This window comes from Corella eumyota, chromosome 2 (assembly GCF_963082875.1).
Source record: "Corella eumyota chromosome 2, kaCorEumy4.1, whole genome shotgun sequence".
NCBI classification, from domain to species: Eukaryota; Metazoa; Chordata; class Ascidiacea; order Phlebobranchia; family Corellidae; genus Corella; species Corella eumyota.
Genome location: NC_137491.1, coordinates 17,483,207 through 17,499,786, shown reverse-complemented (window position 1 = coordinate 17,499,786; position 16,580 = coordinate 17,483,207). Strand labels below are relative to the sequence as shown.

The window sequence follows — 16,580 nt, the reverse complement described above, 5'->3', positions numbered from 1 at the left end:
AGGGAAATTAACCCCTACCTACCCTTTTTCGTATATATCTTAATCCTCGATGTGGGAAAGTCGAATGCGCGACCCTAACATAGAACAGCATCAGTTACTCCGACCCAGTCTCGATTTGCTTTTAGCAGTTTGGGATATTATAGATTATATTTGCCCGATAATTATGCTGCTGATTAAGTGCCGGCTCAGCAGGAGTTTATACCGTTTATAGCGCCTTACTCGAGGGCGTTACAGCATGAGAGCAGTGGGGATTGAACCCACGAACTCATGGTGGTGTAGCAAGTGTTCTTACCACTACACCACGCTGTTGGTTTTTATTGTTTATTGTTCCATATCTAATTTAAACTGGCCAAAACTGTACCCAACTATTAACTGTCTATAAACTAGTTTTAGTTATAGATAAAACAAATTTAATATTTTGGGCCAAAAATTCCTTTTTTTGTAAAAGTTGTCGCTTAAATTACTTTCAATTACCAGGTGATGTTTTACATTACCAAAAAATAACTTGAAACTTTAACCAAACCCATGTACGTTCCGCTTCATAAATAACATAGTTCTACAAAGAGTTAAAAATATGAAAAATTGATTTTAAGTTAGTCCTACGATCTCTTTTTACAAAAAAGTGAAAGGTAACTAAATTAGTTTTTAAAATAACCTAACTGTATGTGAGAAACTGTAAGCTTAAGACTTATTACCTAAATTAATAATGATTTTAGATATAGCATTACAGTTTATAATATCTAAAAGTATCAAAAAAATGTGTTTATATAATTTAATTACATAGTTTTGTTTACGTTAAATAATTGGGCAAATTTGCAAGATTTTAACACGTTTAAGGGTATAATAGTTTTACCTTGGAATTTTGTAGTAGGCTAATTAATATTAACTGTGTTTTAGTGAACAAACTTTAGTTAGCTGTTTTTTATTTATTTAAAGCGGGTTTGTAAGTTTTTGCTTTCGTGATTTGATGTAAAAATGACGCTTTCTAACAAAGAACAGGCGTTTGATGGAACTATATCAACTATATCAAGACCAAGTTACAATATAACCCAAATACAGCAACCAATTTGGGTAATTATTATTTATTTAATAATTAAAATATAAGTTTTAATAAAATGTTTATTTTCGTTTTTTTAAGATACCGGTTTGGCAAAAACGAGAGAAACAGCAACGTTGTTTGGTTATCACTTGCAATGCCTTGATTATTTTGATTCTGTTGTCAACAACAATTTATTTTGCCGTAGTCAACCACCTTCTTCGGGAAAAGGTAAAATAATTGACTTCTTAAGTCAAGCAATTTAATAATAAACTCAAAAGGGAGTTGGTTATATGATTTAATATTAACTCAAACATTATGCTTGTCAGTTATAGTTTTATGGGTATATATATTTAATCGATCTTTTTCTGTGTCTTCGTTTTCGATGTGGTAAGGTCGACTTCACGACCTAAACTTAGAGTAACATCTGTTACCCCGACCCAGTCTTAAGTTGCCTTTGGCAGTTTGGGATATTATAGATAATAGTTGCCCGATAATTAAGCTGCTGATTAAGTATTGGCTCAGCAGGAGTTTTTACTGTTTATAGCGCCTTATTCCAGGGCGCTACAGCATGGTTTTTAAAACATTTTAACACAAATAGTAACTTGTAGATTGATTTAAGATTAGATAAAAAGAGTTACAGTTACCATAAATATACCAACTATTTCCTGATATGTCACGAAGTGTGAGCTACGCCCAAACAATCTACGCCTTGTTTTAAATAAACTTTCTTTTGGCGTTTAACAGTGCGCGAAAAGTTCGGCCATGCTGACTTCGTTGTCCGCCTCTTGCAATGTAACTATCGTACTACCTGGCGGGGAAAAGAGTAACGACAAGTCGCAAGTTACAACAACAAGCTCACCGCCGAACCAAGGCCCTTCTAACAGCGACCAAGGCCCTACTATGCCTACTTTAAATAAAACACAAGTAACAAGGCCACTTCTTAATGGATACAGCAGTGATAATAACATAACATGCTTTAATGTGAGTGATTTCATAACGTATTTTTTACTGAATTTTAGTAGTAAGCATTACATTTAGATTATAACAACGTTTCTACAAAATGTTTGCTCCTTATTTAGAGATTAAAATATGATACACTAGCGGGAGCTAAAGAGTTAATTTAATAAATTCTTTAGAACAATATCACGCACATATTCCAAGGAATGCCAGAAGATTTTTACCTAAACTGCTTAACAGTGCCAGCAGCCCAATCGAATGACCAAACTAATGACCAGACCAACCAAACAAATGGAAACCAGGTTGTCGCCTGTCTGGTGTTTCGAAGTAACCAAACTCAAGTATTGGTTTCAAATCCAATGAACAAAGATTCGGAAAATGAAAATGATGATAATCAAAATGGTAATAAATATAACCAACAATCAAGCTATGAAGATAGAGACCAGGGTAGTTCTGGTGCACAATCCGGGGATGGATAGATAATATATCACTGAGAATTTTATATTGTAAATAACTACAATTTAGATTTTACTTATATTAGCAAAAAATGACTCTTTTAACCCTTTCGTTGAATCTACAGACATAAACCTAGGTCAATATGCATAACATATCACTCTGTTTAGGTAAAGGGTTAATGTTTTTGTCTGGTAACAATAAATAATAGTTTATCATGATGAGCTTTAAAAATTATTTTTTATTAAATTGGATTAAATTTATAAAATCTTTGACTGTTTTTTAATTTTGAGTTATCATAGTTTTATTTTATCTTAAGTAATTGTATGCATTTCTTTTTTTTAAATTGGTAATAAATTTCGGCAACCCAATAACGTATTTTTTTGAACTTGAAACCTTAATGGTTATTAAAACTCCTATAAAATATTTTCAACTCAAATTAAACTTGTTTTTATATTCCAGGAAATATATTTAAAAAAATAAAATTGTTCTGTAGATTTCTCAAAAAAAAATGTGCGCAAAATAAATAAACAAATTAGTTTCATCATTCTGCTCAACTATGTTTCGATTTTGCCTTCACAACTTAAGCTCAAGGCTTAAGGGCAATGTCTATAAAAACACCTTTGTTTTTCTAACCTAAAATGTGATCGTATCTGCTTAATTTCATGCCTGAGCGTATAGAAAAAATAAAGGCAAAATCACAGAAGCAAAATGTCACATTAAGCAAGGTTAACTTGGGCTAAATACGTGTTATAAAACCTAGAAAAAAAACGCGTTTAATACGTAGCCTAAAAAGTAAAGTTTTTATGTGATTTTCACGTGTTTTTTTTCAGATGCGCTAAAACTCGGCTTAATCTATATTTAGCGGTCACTCGAATTCAGTAATTATAGCCTTGCCTTGGTATTTACGCTAAAAATGTATTCTTTTAAAAACAAACCGACAGCTTTGATGTAGTAGACCACTTTAAACGTGACAAACTTGGCGTTTTCATACAGGAATTCGACTTGAAACCGCATTGCAAAACTTTACAGTTGCATTTAGTTTAATGGCGCAATAATTTCGCGTAGTTATATCAAAGAATACGTGAACCATTTGATCGTGTGTTGCAAAACTTAATTGAGATAACCTTAAAGGGACAGTTCAACAAGTCGTGTGTAATTACAGAAGTTATAACAAAACAGTGGGAATGATAGTAGAGCAATCAATTATGATGTTTATGTTGATAAAAGTCAAACATTACGTCACTAATTTGTTTACGCTAGTGTTATTGTGACGTCATTAACGTTACGTTTATCCCACGCGCTTCGGTATTGATATCATGACATCAGTTTCTGAAAAAGAAATTTTCGTAACCATAAATTAACAAATAAACCGAAAGCGTTTTTTTGTTTAGTATTTGGGTATACAGAAATTAAAGATACCAGAGGTTATTTCTTTTTTACAGAATATTTATTTTTTGACGAAAAATTACGACATTTTATAGAAAGCATAAGATTTTTTTAATGAGTTATTTATTTAATTGTATTTGTAGGTTAGGAATAAGGTTTAGTAGAAAAGAGAGTTATTATTTATTAGGCTATAGATATAGACTTTATCAAATTAACGTACGATTTTTATAAAATTAGTTTTTTAACATTTAGTTATTATTTTATAGAAGTTGAGAGTATAAACATTTTATTTTTACATTTTTCTTACATTTTAAATAAATTACACAAAGTACGATCATGTCGCACAATTTATTTCAACATTTATTTGTTTAAGATATATATAAATCTACATAGTGAATAGCTTAAGGGTCTTGGTAAAATTAGTGATATTTCAAGTTTTACTGTGAAACTTTAGGTTGAATAAACCAATATTCTATACCTCGAGATAGGTGAATACTTATGTATTAGATTTTGTTAATTAATTTAAATATGAATAAATTATACTGCTTCAATTTATATGCATGGATTTGTCTACAAGGTAAGTTAAGTCAATTTTTTCTAAAATTATATTTAATTCTAATGTTACTATTTTTTATTCTTGTCTTTAATGTAAATGTATCAACTATAATATTACATTCTAATGTAAGGCTACTTGAAGCAAAATACGCCTAGTTTTAAATTGGTAGACGTAAACTGCTGTTAACTACTTTCTAAATAGAAACAGTGGGAATCAAACTTATAAAGATTGTCGTTTTTAAAGTCTTTTTAACCTGCTTAGAACTTGTTAAAAGTATATTTTTTACAATATTTTACGCGCCAGCAGCGGTATTCGAACTGGAGATATCGGGTTATCAAACTTGTATATATGTGGTTTTCTATAGTAGTTGTTCATTTGAACGCACAAGAATGTCGCTTCGAACTTACAACCGTTCCACAATTCCGTTCGTTTCAATCTCCGAACTACCCAGAAAACTACGACCACAATCTAGAATGTACTTGGGTCATCCGAGCACAAAGAGGACTCCAAGTCGAACTTAAATTTGAAGATTTTGATACAGAACTTGACTACGATTTAGTCGAAGTAATACTTTTATGTTTAAAAGAAAATTTTTTAATGAATTTTGATCATTGAAAGCTATTGGTTATTGTACATACGTTGTATAGTATACATAAGACACTGAATATTTATAAATTAGGTCGTTTTCTTTATTCAATGGAGAAAAATTTAAGATTTTTAAAAATGTATAAAATAAAGTTAGTAGGACATTTTTTTATAAATGCTAAAAAGTATCTTATATTAATTTATAGTTATGTTTAATTTCCAAAACTTGTTTTTTACTATTACACTTTTAAATGATTTAGATTCGGGACGGACCATTTTCTAATTCACCTCTAATTGCATTGCTTCACGGCACCCAGGCCTTAAACGAAAATTACTTTTCATCAAACGGAGGATTGAGCGTAATTTTCTTGACAGATCGTAGTGTCACTAGCAGAGGATTTAACGCAACGTACAGAACAGGTTTTTAGCCTATTTTTTTGATTTATGGACACTTTTAAAGTAAGTGTGAGGTTATTATTTAAAATTGGTTGAAATTGCGGTTAATAATACCCACTTATTTGAGATGAAAAATTGACAGGTTAATATACAGACAATATGAAACTGTCAATAACATTTTAAAATGGCACCGCTCAACAATAAGTTGTTGAATACATTGTGTTAAACTTTTTTAGAATACTTTGAATTTGGATTAAATTTGATACTAAAATCTATATTAATTACACAAGTAATAATTGTAATGTAAAAAAATAAAATGTTAAAGAAAAATTGGTTACGGATCTTTATAAAAAATTTCGTTTTTGGTGTTAGTAACTAAATACACCAAGAAAAAAATGAATATATCTATATAGCAAATACTAAAAAACTATTTTGAAGAATAACTTAATTTTTTTGGTAGCTCTTCGACAAACTCTAAATATTGAAGCTGTTATTCAATCCGAACTAGCAACAACAAAAGTTCGAAGTCGAATATATAACGATGATAACAAAACAAGAGAAGTAAATTTAAAGCTTATCAATTTCTTTAAGTATTGTTAATTATTTCAAAATAGAAAATTATGTAACTCATAAAAATATTGTTACTTTAATTTTTAAAAAGTAAACATATATTAAATTTTTATTTTTTATTGTTCAAGATACAATTTAAATATATACTTCCATACGACGCTTTCATTACTTTCTTTCAAATGATGACTGCAGGAGTAACATATCGTGGAGTCATCGAAGTAAAAAGGGAGGCTGTAGAAAAATACGAAGGAGCTATTGTAAGTTATAAATATATTAACACAGAGAATAAATATTTTAATAAAATATATTTACAATATAGTAACGGTTAGCGGCATTCTAAAATAGTAAAAATTTTTTTTTAATTTTAGAATAAATAATAAGTCGCCATTAAAAATATATTTAAAGGACTAAAACTTTAGTTATAAAAATATTTAACTTTTATCAAGTTATATAAATAAACTCTTTATAAATTTAATTATATTAATTATTAACTGTTTCTTGGTAACACACTGTTTTTCTTGTCCCCCTCATTTTTACATTTATCACAAGGTTATCTAGTTCATATAAACATTTATTATTTCAATCAGTTCAATTTATTTTTGTAACTGTTTAAAGATCCAGGGTATAACAACCCGGATAGTAACGGCACAGAAAGAGACCATGAAGCAGTTTCAAGTACGGATGAACGTTCAACCAGGTCATGATCTTTATATTGAGCTCAACTATCAAGAAGTATTATCAAGAACGTTGGAAAGGTTAGTTAAATAAACGAAATATTATAACATTGAGTTTTAAATTATAAATTTGTATATATATTTTTTTGAATATATCTTTATCCTCGAAAAAAAATATTTACTAAAAAAAAAAAAAATATTTACTAAAAAAGCATTTGTATTATCAGTAATTTTTAAATATAGTTATTTTAAAATATATAACTGGCGTTTATTCACAAAAAAGATAAGACTTAACATTAAAAATCAATCGTATTTAATAGGAACTAAAATTCATTTTGTTAAATTGGGAGGATAATTAAATAAAATTTATAAGATAAAATATGGACAATTACTGTAATACTTTTATATGTGCAAGACATTAGTTGATCTTTTTGATTTTACAAAAGATAAATGTATTTATTATCTATAGGATTAGAGTTGATATTTTGATTCGATTTTACGCTTTGCTATCGTACATTAAATATGGCGCTAAGGAAATATTTTATTAACAAAAATAAAAATGACCAAGTCAAAATATGAGTGATGACCCAAAATTATTTTAAATTTTTATTAAATTTAAGAATAATGATATTTTTTTGTAATGTGCAATTTATTTTGCGTTTTGGTCTAGTTGTTAATTTATTATTATACACCATAATGTGGTTTAGTTGTATATACAAAAACATGTAAAAACTTTAGGCTTAACATATAAAATTATCAACTTTTATATAATATACAACAGTACTATTATTTGTGAAATATAAAATTACTTATAAAAAAATTGCACTTATTAGAGTAATTGGTAATTTTTAAATTGAAAAAAATTATAGGGTATCTAAATTTTAAAATCAACTTCAATAAGTTAACTACATTTTAAAATCATGTACGGCATTTATAATAGCACAACCACAATTTTTAGTGTTTTTTTATCAGTCATCTTACTGTAATTTAAATATTTTTAAATCTAAAAATACAGTACTTTAAAATCTTGTGACTGATATTAGTTTAACTTGTTCGAAAACCCAAAAGTATCGCTCCATCTCCACGCGGCGTTTTTTGGTTAACCACAAGAGATACCATCTTTCTTACCTTACAGGTACACGTACTTGGATGTAGTGTCGCGGGAACAACTATTTAGTGATATAGAAGTGAACGTTTACCTATGTGCTAACGATAACATTACTTCGTTTAATGTAACTCCGATCCAAAATGGGAAATTGAATAGGAATGCTCGAGGTTTGCCTCCTGGAATAACAGTAACGAAAAGCGGGTAATTTAAACTTGTTGATATCGATCTAAGGATATCTCAATTAAGGTATAATGTTACGATGTGACGTCAATTGTATAAAGTGGTTTTATAATTATTGTTGTCGTTTTTTAATGTTTATATTTAAAAATTTGAAGGTTCAAAACTTTTTTTTATAGCCTGGTTTTTGCTATCTTTCTAAAACTGAGATTTTCTATATAGGTTTTATAATAATCAAGATTTTAATAAACAGACTAGCCCATGTTTTGAAATTGGATATTTACAATTACCAATAACTGTACAAAACATTAACTAGACATTTAATATTTCTAAATTATAATAATGTTATGAAGTTGAAAAAGAAAATTTTTGTAAATAAATTTTATCAACCTAAAATCTAAGAACCACAATTTTTAAGAGAACAAACAATTTATTTTTGTATTTTTTAAGGAATTACCTTCACATGAATTACCAAACACCTACTCCCATTATTCCCGCTACTGAGGATGCGACACCCGGTGGTAATTTTGAACTTAGATACAGCTACGACTTGTTGCCCCAATCAGGAATACTTTACATTCAAAACAAGTAAATGTTTACAATTATTTATTAAAATATTGCATTAAAAAGGATAATTTGTTATTTTTTATAACATATTTATAATTTTAAAGCACTTCCCGAAATAAGGCTTATAGTTTTCTATTCTAAATAGTTTATAGTTTGTAGTTACTTATAGTTTACTATGCTAATCATACTAATTTATTGGTTGATGGTGACTAAAATAGGCATCAGGAGACTTTACCAAAATATTGTTTTATAACATTTTAATAAAAATTGTCACTTGTTTAGCTTTAAAGAAAATAAAAAACAACAAAACTTTGTTTGTTTTAAGTTATTTCTTTCATTCGTTTGCACCAAAACTTCCCGAGATACCTCGAAGAATTGTATTTGTGTTGGATATATCTGGTTCAATGGCTGGCACAAAAATTGAGCAAGTCAAAACTGCAATGTCTAACATACTTCGAGATCTAAGACCAGCAGTAAGTGGAAATTGTACTTGTTTTGTTATGTAATATTACATGCGTTTTTGCATCGCTTTTTAAACATAGAGCAATAGCTTTTTTGGTTAATGATACATTATTTAGTGAAGTAAAAACATAACTTTCTGTTATTTTAAAATAAAGCAATTAAAAATTTAATTACCAAACACTGCCATAAGGTCAGTAATACACCAAACTGAAAAGGTTACATCAGACAATGGCGTTAGCTAAAGAAGTTAACTTGCAATAACTTACAAGGATATATTATTTAATTAATTTTTTAAATTTCTTTTATTTTAAGATAATTTGATTCCTTGTATAATCAAGTTGATAAACAACACATTAATTCTAAAAATAAAAACATAAATGGCGCCAATTTTAATCCACCTGTTTATCTATGACATGAAAACTAGACTTATGGTGATACACATGGTCACACGATGGCTTAAATCTAAATTTAAAATTAAACCTTAACACGTCATTCAGGTTTATTTCAACATTGTTTTGTTCGAGTCTGTGGTAAGAGTTTGGAGAAGTGATCTTGGGTTGGTGCAGGCTATAGACCAGAATATCAGGCGGGCACGAACCTTTATTAACAATATAGAACCAGACGGTGCAACTAATATCAACGAGGCTCTGTTGACTGGGTTAAGACTACTGCAACGAGGTATTAAAATTAAATTTAAAAGTATTTTGATATCATTATGTTGACTTTAACAAAACAGTTTTTGTTACTCTTCGTTAAGATTCACATTACATCATTAGATCTTCAGTTTAATAAAAAAAAAATTATTTAATCCGTTTAACGGCTTAGATTAATGAATTTGTTAATAATAATAAGGCAATAACATTAACTCAATAGACAATTTAAAACAAAGTCTAAAGATTCATTTTTTTAGATTTTAAATATATAAATATCAAATTATACTAACAAATAATTAAACACAATAATTTTTGTTTGTTGAAATTACAAAATCAAAGCTAAAAGCATTTTAAAAGATATTTATTTATTTAGTATAAATTATAACTAAACGCTTTGTTTTGTCTTTGTTTATTTATATATGGCAAACTTGAATCCTACGTAGGATTATCGTTGTTAATGTGTTTTAATATAAACAATTCAATTTTCGTTTTAAACATACAAACCTTTTATGATAAGTTCTTTAATTTTAACAAAAACAAACTTTTGCATTTTGTTTTTCGAGCTACAATTCGAACCAAGAGTTTCAGTGACGCAATTTTTCAAGTTTAGTCTTGGACAATATTTAAATAAACCCTTAAGGCAATGAAATACGTTATTTATGGTTTCAATTTATCACTTTTTAACAGGGGGTAAGAGTGGTTATGTAAATAAATTAACTCAGATGACATTTGCTGATTAGTTGCGGTTCAAGTCGATCCACCACATCAAATATTTTGCTTTTGTAAAACGTTTAGCAATGTCTACCAATACAAAAATATATCTATATTTGACATTTTTGTAAATTTATTTTTTAACAATTTGAAGTTGAAAATTTGTTTGTTTTAACAAATACTTAGCTTAACTACTACTTATTGTATGTATTAAAGTTATAATACTACAGATTTAAAATATATGCATTAATTTTGTTTTTAAATACCCCTTTAATTGTAATATTTGTCACTATTTTTGTGAGCCTACCTTTTTTCATTTTTGTTCAACTTTGGAAAAAATTTCTTTAGATTTATTGTTACAAATTCTTAAATTAAAATATGTATTTTGTGAATGAAATGAATTGTTTTATTTTTTGTTATTACAAGGCGGTCGATCCGAAGCAATTGGTTTTCGATCTAACATCAATCCCCTGAAAGATTTCATGATATTTTTAACTGACGGAAAACCTACAATTGGTCCACGCAGTTCTGACGTCATATTAAGGAATGTGCGAAGACAAAATAGAAATGGGTAAAACTTAGGTTTAAAATTTCAGTTTTATTACGCTTAAAAATTTTTAGTCTATTTTTGTAAACTTTGAGTGCGTTTTTAATTTTAAAAAAATCTAAATTTTTATTTGTAGTTTTGGAATTTATTCGATCGGTTTCGGTGAAAATGTCGACATTAATTTTCTTCAGAGATTATCTGAAGAAAATGGCGGAAGATGGCGGCAAATATTTGAAAACGTTGACGCCGATATTCAGGTACATATAACTGTAAAATAAATTAATTTTTTTCACTACAAACTAAATACATTTAAGTTATATTAACTAGAAAGTAAATTGGGCTTTATTATTATTTTTAGTTTATAGATTAAATTATTTTTAAATCTTAAAATTCGGTTTTAATATATTGTTTCATTAATTAATTTTTTCCATTTACTGACTATAAGAATTTAAACAATACAATCAACTACATAATAATGCAACAATAAATTTAAAAAAAAAACAATTTTGTGAATGAAAATGTGCGCCATCTTTATTTAATTTTTGCACAAGATTTGGTAAAATTAATTTTAACATGCTTACTTACTTATGATCTACAGATTCAAAACTTTATGGCAAGACTAAGCCCTCCTTTGCTGCTGGACGTCGAATTTACATATTCTGAACAATTTTACGAACGAATAACCAATCTATCACACCCGGTCTTAAGACTTGGTGAAGAAATTGTGATGAGTGGGGAATTAAATCCCGAGATCGATTTAAAAAATGGCGACATCGTACGGCTTAGATACAACGGTAAGGAAAAAAAGAATTGAAACAACATACTTATTACGAAAACAGCTTGTTAAAATTTAATGTTAAAAATATAACTTTTTAAATGCAGGTCTAATTATTCGGGCGTTTAAATTAAAAAAACACTTTTTATTTATCTTGACATTGAAAGGTCGACTCCACGATCGACCTAAACATAAAGTAACATTAGTTACCCCGACCCAGTATCGAGTTGCCTTTGGCAGATCGAGATATTATTGATCACAATTGCCCTAGAATTAAGCTGCTGGTTAAGTATTGGCTTTGGAGCAGTTCATACTGTTTATGGTGCCTTACTTAATTTGTGCTACAGAATTAAAGCATTGGGGATTTAATCCAAGACCTCTTATGGTAAAGCCAAGTGTTCTGACTACTACACTACGCTGCTGGTTTGGCATTAATTTACTATGTTTAAAAAAAGCACAAACTAATACAAATTTTTTTTCTTTGTAGCAATCACGGATAGATCGGTAAAAGGTAACTACGACTTGGAAGTCCAAACTTTACCCTTGTGCCCACAACTCAATGACGTCACGCAACCCGATAATGACGTCACAGAAAATATTTACGCCATTTTAAGGATCAAAGAATTATTGGAAGCTATGTCAAACACCGAAGATGAGGACGAAAAAAGGATTTTCAGAAAAGAAGCGATAGATTTGTCTATGAGGTGGAAAAACAAATATAACTAAAGTTTCAATAAAATTTTAATGTCAAATGGTATAATTGAAGAATGTATATTTAGAATTTTAAATCTTTTTTTTTTTTTCCTTTTTTTTACATTTACTTATGTTCGATTTAGGATATTCAACTTCACGACCTAAACATAGAGTAACATTTGTAACCCCGACCCAGTCTCGAATTGTTTTTTTGCAGTTTTGAACATTATTGATTTAAAATTCCCCGATAATTATAACCTGCTGATCAGATATAGTTAAGCAGGAACTTGTACAGTTTACAACACCTTACTTAAGGGCTCTACAGCATGAGAGCAGTTGGGATCTAACCCAGGACCTTATGTAATAAAGTCAAGTGTTCTTACTCCTACACCACGCTGCCGGTGTGTAACTGTAACTTTGTTTTTGTTTTGTAGGTATAATTTTGTAACTAACGTGACCGCGTTAGTTATCATGGCGGCTTCGGATCAACCAATCGTTGAACCACTTTCTACTCCTGGTCCCGAAATAACACCATCCCTACCACCAACACCATCTACAGATGTACCAGTTGTAACAGTTCTGCCTGAAACACCACCTACAGTAAGACCCACAAGTGCCGTTACGTCTTTACCTACTTTTTCTTCTGCTACTGTTGACCCACTGCCTTGGATCTTTCAGGTACTTGTTTTGCAAAATAGTTTGTAATTTATTTTTTGCAGAATTTATGTTTGATGTTGCTTGTGTTTTTGTCTAGGGAGATCCCCATTTTGTCATCCGGTTGTCGCATGACGTCAGCGCTTGTTTTACCTGGGGTGGTAGTCCTGATCAGGTAATGGTTAAATATAAATACTTTATCTTTAAATTCACTTTTTTTTCATTTAGTTAAATTTATAAATGTGATAAGGCCAGTTTATAGTTGTAATATATGGTTTGTTATACATTAAGTCTCGGGTTTAAGGCGCAACAGATTTGGTATTAAAACATTTTAAAACAACTTTTTTCTTGAATCAAACATTTTTAAACAATTTTTTCCTATATTTAAACATTTTTAAACAACTTTTTTTAAATAAAATATTTTTAAACAATTTTTTCCTATATTTAAACATTTTTAAAACAATTTTTTTTCAAATAAAACTTTTTTAAACAACCTTTTTCATAAATAAAACTTTTTTAAACAAGTTTTTTCTTGTTTAAAACTCTTGTAAACAACTTTTTCTTGATTAAAACCTTTTTAAGCAACTTTTTTATCAAAAAAAACATTTTTAAAAAACTTTTTTTTAAATAAAACAAACAAATTTTTCTTAATTAAAACATTTTTAATGAACTTACATAAAATAAAAGAAATTCCAGACAAACAAATATAGCTTACTATTTTTTTAATATCAGGTTTACAAGCTTTTACACGACCCGGTTAGTCGAATAAGGGTGAATGGGTTAGTGGTGAAAGCACCCCCTCGTCCAAAAGACGAAATTCCTCAAGTCGTTTGCGACAAGAAAATTCCAGAAACATATTTTCACACTCTTTCCTTTATTTTTGAAAAGGAGAAAATGGCGTTTCTGGTAAGAATTTTTTCAAAATTTTAAAAAGGCAATATTTTTTATATATATCTTTATTTTTGATTCACAACTTATACAAATAGTAACATCAGTTACCCCGACCCAGTCCCGAGTTGACTCTGACAGTTTGAATGTTATAGATTATAATTGCCGGATAATTACTCTGCTGATTAAGTGCTAGCTCTGTATAGGAGTTTATACCGTTTTTAGTGCTTTTTTATTCCTATATTTCATTATACCAGCTTTAATTTTGTTTTTACAAGTAAAAGTAATTTAGATACGCTAGTTTAAATTTTATTGGTTTTTATCTAACTTCTTATTTTTTAGTTTTTGTTCATTAACTTATTGCTCAAATTTTATCGTTTTCAGGTCAATCCCCACAACGTTACCATATTAGATGGTACGAATAACAAAAGTACAAAAATAACAACTCACGAAGCGTCTGATGAAAGTTTTATTTTTAACAACGAGCACACGCAAATTAAAATATTTGGAATAACAAAAATGCATTCTTATGTTAACGTTACTTTGAAAAGAAAAATAACTTTTATAGTAAGTATATTTTTTAAAAAAAAAATTCAAAGAAAATAAAGTTTTACAAATTTAAGCGTTTAATTTTAAAATACCATGTAACCTTTTAAAAGTGCTGTTTTTTCCTGCACAAGTCATAGGCCTACAAAAAAAAAAAAAAAATTAAAAAACGTATCCTAAAGCGTATTTATAAATATTTTATTTGTTAAAACGGATACAAATCTGAGCTTAGAAAACGACAAATGTTTTCTGACAGTTATTTAGCAGATACACTGACTAAAGCTCTGTTTTATTTAAAAAAGAAGACTTTCAAAGAAAGTTTTTAAAGCGTTTGCCAATAGTTGTCTAAGGAAAAACATAATGATATAAATTTAATAATACTCAAAGACAAAACTTAATACATTTACATTAAAAAGGTCAACCTACACCGATTGAGAGACAAAAATTTTCTGAACCACCCTAAACCACAAGCTGACCACGTGGATATGGACGTCGATGGAGCACAACATTTGTCCATGAAAACTAAAGGAGTTTTTGGAGAGTTTTCGTTCGATCTTTTGCGCAACAAAAAGAAAAGAGCAAGAGTTGTGGCAGAGCAGGACAAAAATGTTTTAGTATACAGGTATGTTGATAAATTTATTTATTTATCCCCGATGTGGAAAGGTTTCACGACCTATACATGGAGTAACATTTGTTACTCCAACCCAGTCTTCAAATGCTTTTGGCAGTTTGGAATAAAATAAATTATAATTTCTTGATAATCAAGCCGCTGATTACGTTTGGTCTCTGCAGAAGTTTATTCCGTATAAAGCGCTTTACTAAAAAGCGCTACAGCATGACGACAGTGGGGATCGAATTCAGGACCTCATGTAGTGAAGCAAAGTTTTCTGACTACTACACCACGCTGCCAGTCATGAGATTATGAAAATATTTTAAAAGAAAGCCTTAAGCTATTTTAAAAATTTATTTTTATATTTTCAAGAAATCGACGATATTCTGTGCAGCACTTTAACCTAGCCGATCCGTTAAAAAGAAAACATTTTTTACAATGTTGGTTCACATGCGATGCAAATGCATTCCTAGGGCGAAAACCGGAATATTACAAAGTGCCTGACTTGCTAGACTCATTAAATTTCAATCTAAAAAAGTTGGAAAAATTTGATAAACGACAAAAATTTTTCGGTCCTTAGTTTTTTTTGGTTCTTAATGTTTTTTTATTTTTATCATCAACACATATTTTTTATTATGTTATATTAATGAGCTTTATTCTTTTATATTTTTTGCTTTTGTATTTTTTCATCATATTTTAATGAAGTAGTTAAATGCGCTAAGTAGTTTAAGCAATAAGCTAAATTAATAACTATGTTAAGCCCAGGTGGTTTATTGAGTTAAAATAAACTATTAAACGTAATATTATGCTAACATTTCATTTGCACAAATACACTTTTTACGAAGTGGTCATATGTTGTTTGCTGTTTAATAAGTTTCCAAATATATTTGTGTATTCTAAAAATTAAAAAAAAAATCAACTTATGAGACAGACATAGGAAAAATGGTATTAAAAGGGACGTTAAGAAAAGAAATTAGCTAAATTATTAGTTTTTTAGAATTTTTTTAATCGAAAATTATCTGGCACAATTTTTAAATAATAAACTAGAGTTATGACTTTAGTGCCACGATCGTAAAACGCACGTTGGTCATAAGCTTTATTGTTTTTGAGGTTAGGTTTTTTTGGGAACAAAAGTTATAAAACTTTATTTTTTTGATTTTAATCTAATATTCCTTAAAAATAAACCCTATATTTTAAAAATATTAAATAATATTTGTCTATTGTATATATTAGATCATTTAAGGCATTACTTTTAAGCTGTAATTTTGTTAATTTTAAAATTGGATTAAAAAAATTTAGATTTTTAATTTTTATTACTTAGAAATTTTTTAGTAGATTTTTAAATGGAGCCACGTGATTTTGTTATCATAAATAAATAATTTAAGCTAATTTTATAAAATTTGAATTACTAATTTGTGGTTTTTGCTTGTTTATTATATATTTTTAATTAAATTGATTCTTAATTTTATGGACAATCTGACTATATTACTAAAATATAATTTTTAAATTTTGCTTCTACTTAAGAACTTTATTAATAAAACAGATTTGCTATAAACACATAACAAAAGCT

The 16,580-nt window shown here is 28.5% G+C and overlaps 1 protein-coding gene across 2 annotated transcripts; it reads left to right on the top strand.

Moving 5' to 3' along the window:
- The first annotated feature begins 4,290 nt into the window (after positions 1-4,290).
- On the top strand, positions 4,291-15,830 carry LOC145743058 (inter-alpha-trypsin inhibitor heavy chain H3-like). 2 transcript variants are annotated; one of them, XM_082560931.1, is made up of 20 exons: positions 4,291-4,415; positions 4,759-4,958; positions 5,240-5,399; positions 5,836-5,936; positions 6,074-6,202; positions 6,561-6,700; positions 7,755-7,928; positions 8,355-8,492; positions 8,797-8,944; positions 9,431-9,611; positions 10,724-10,868; positions 10,981-11,101; positions 11,443-11,638; positions 12,107-12,323; positions 12,747-12,990; positions 13,067-13,141; positions 13,699-13,872; positions 14,239-14,421; positions 14,817-15,022; positions 15,383-15,830. In XM_082560931.1, exons 1-20 carry the CDS (start codon positions 4,367-4,369, stop codon positions 15,588-15,590), a joined length of 3,189 nt encoding a protein of 1,062 aa, XP_082417057.1. In that variant the 5' UTR covers positions 4,291-4,366; the 3' UTR covers positions 15,591-15,830. The 2 variants fall into 2 exon arrangements, with proteins under 2 accessions (XP_082417057.1, XP_082417056.1); XM_082560930.1 differs by having other exon boundaries at positions 4,387-4,415; positions 4,698-4,958.
- The last annotated feature ends 750 nt before the right edge of the window (positions 15,831-16,580 follow it).

Coding starts and splice junctions, on each gene's coding strand:
- LOC145743058 (XM_082560930.1), top strand. CDS start 4,395: ATGCATGGATTTGTCTACAAG. Junction 6,701..7,754: donor TTATCAAGAACGTTGGAAAG/GTTAGTTAAATA, acceptor CTTACCTTACAG/GTACACGTACTTGGATGTAG. Junction 8,493..8,796: donor ATACTTTACATTCAAAACAA/GTAAATGTTTAC, acceptor GTTTGTTTTAAG/TTATTTCTTTCATTCGTTTG.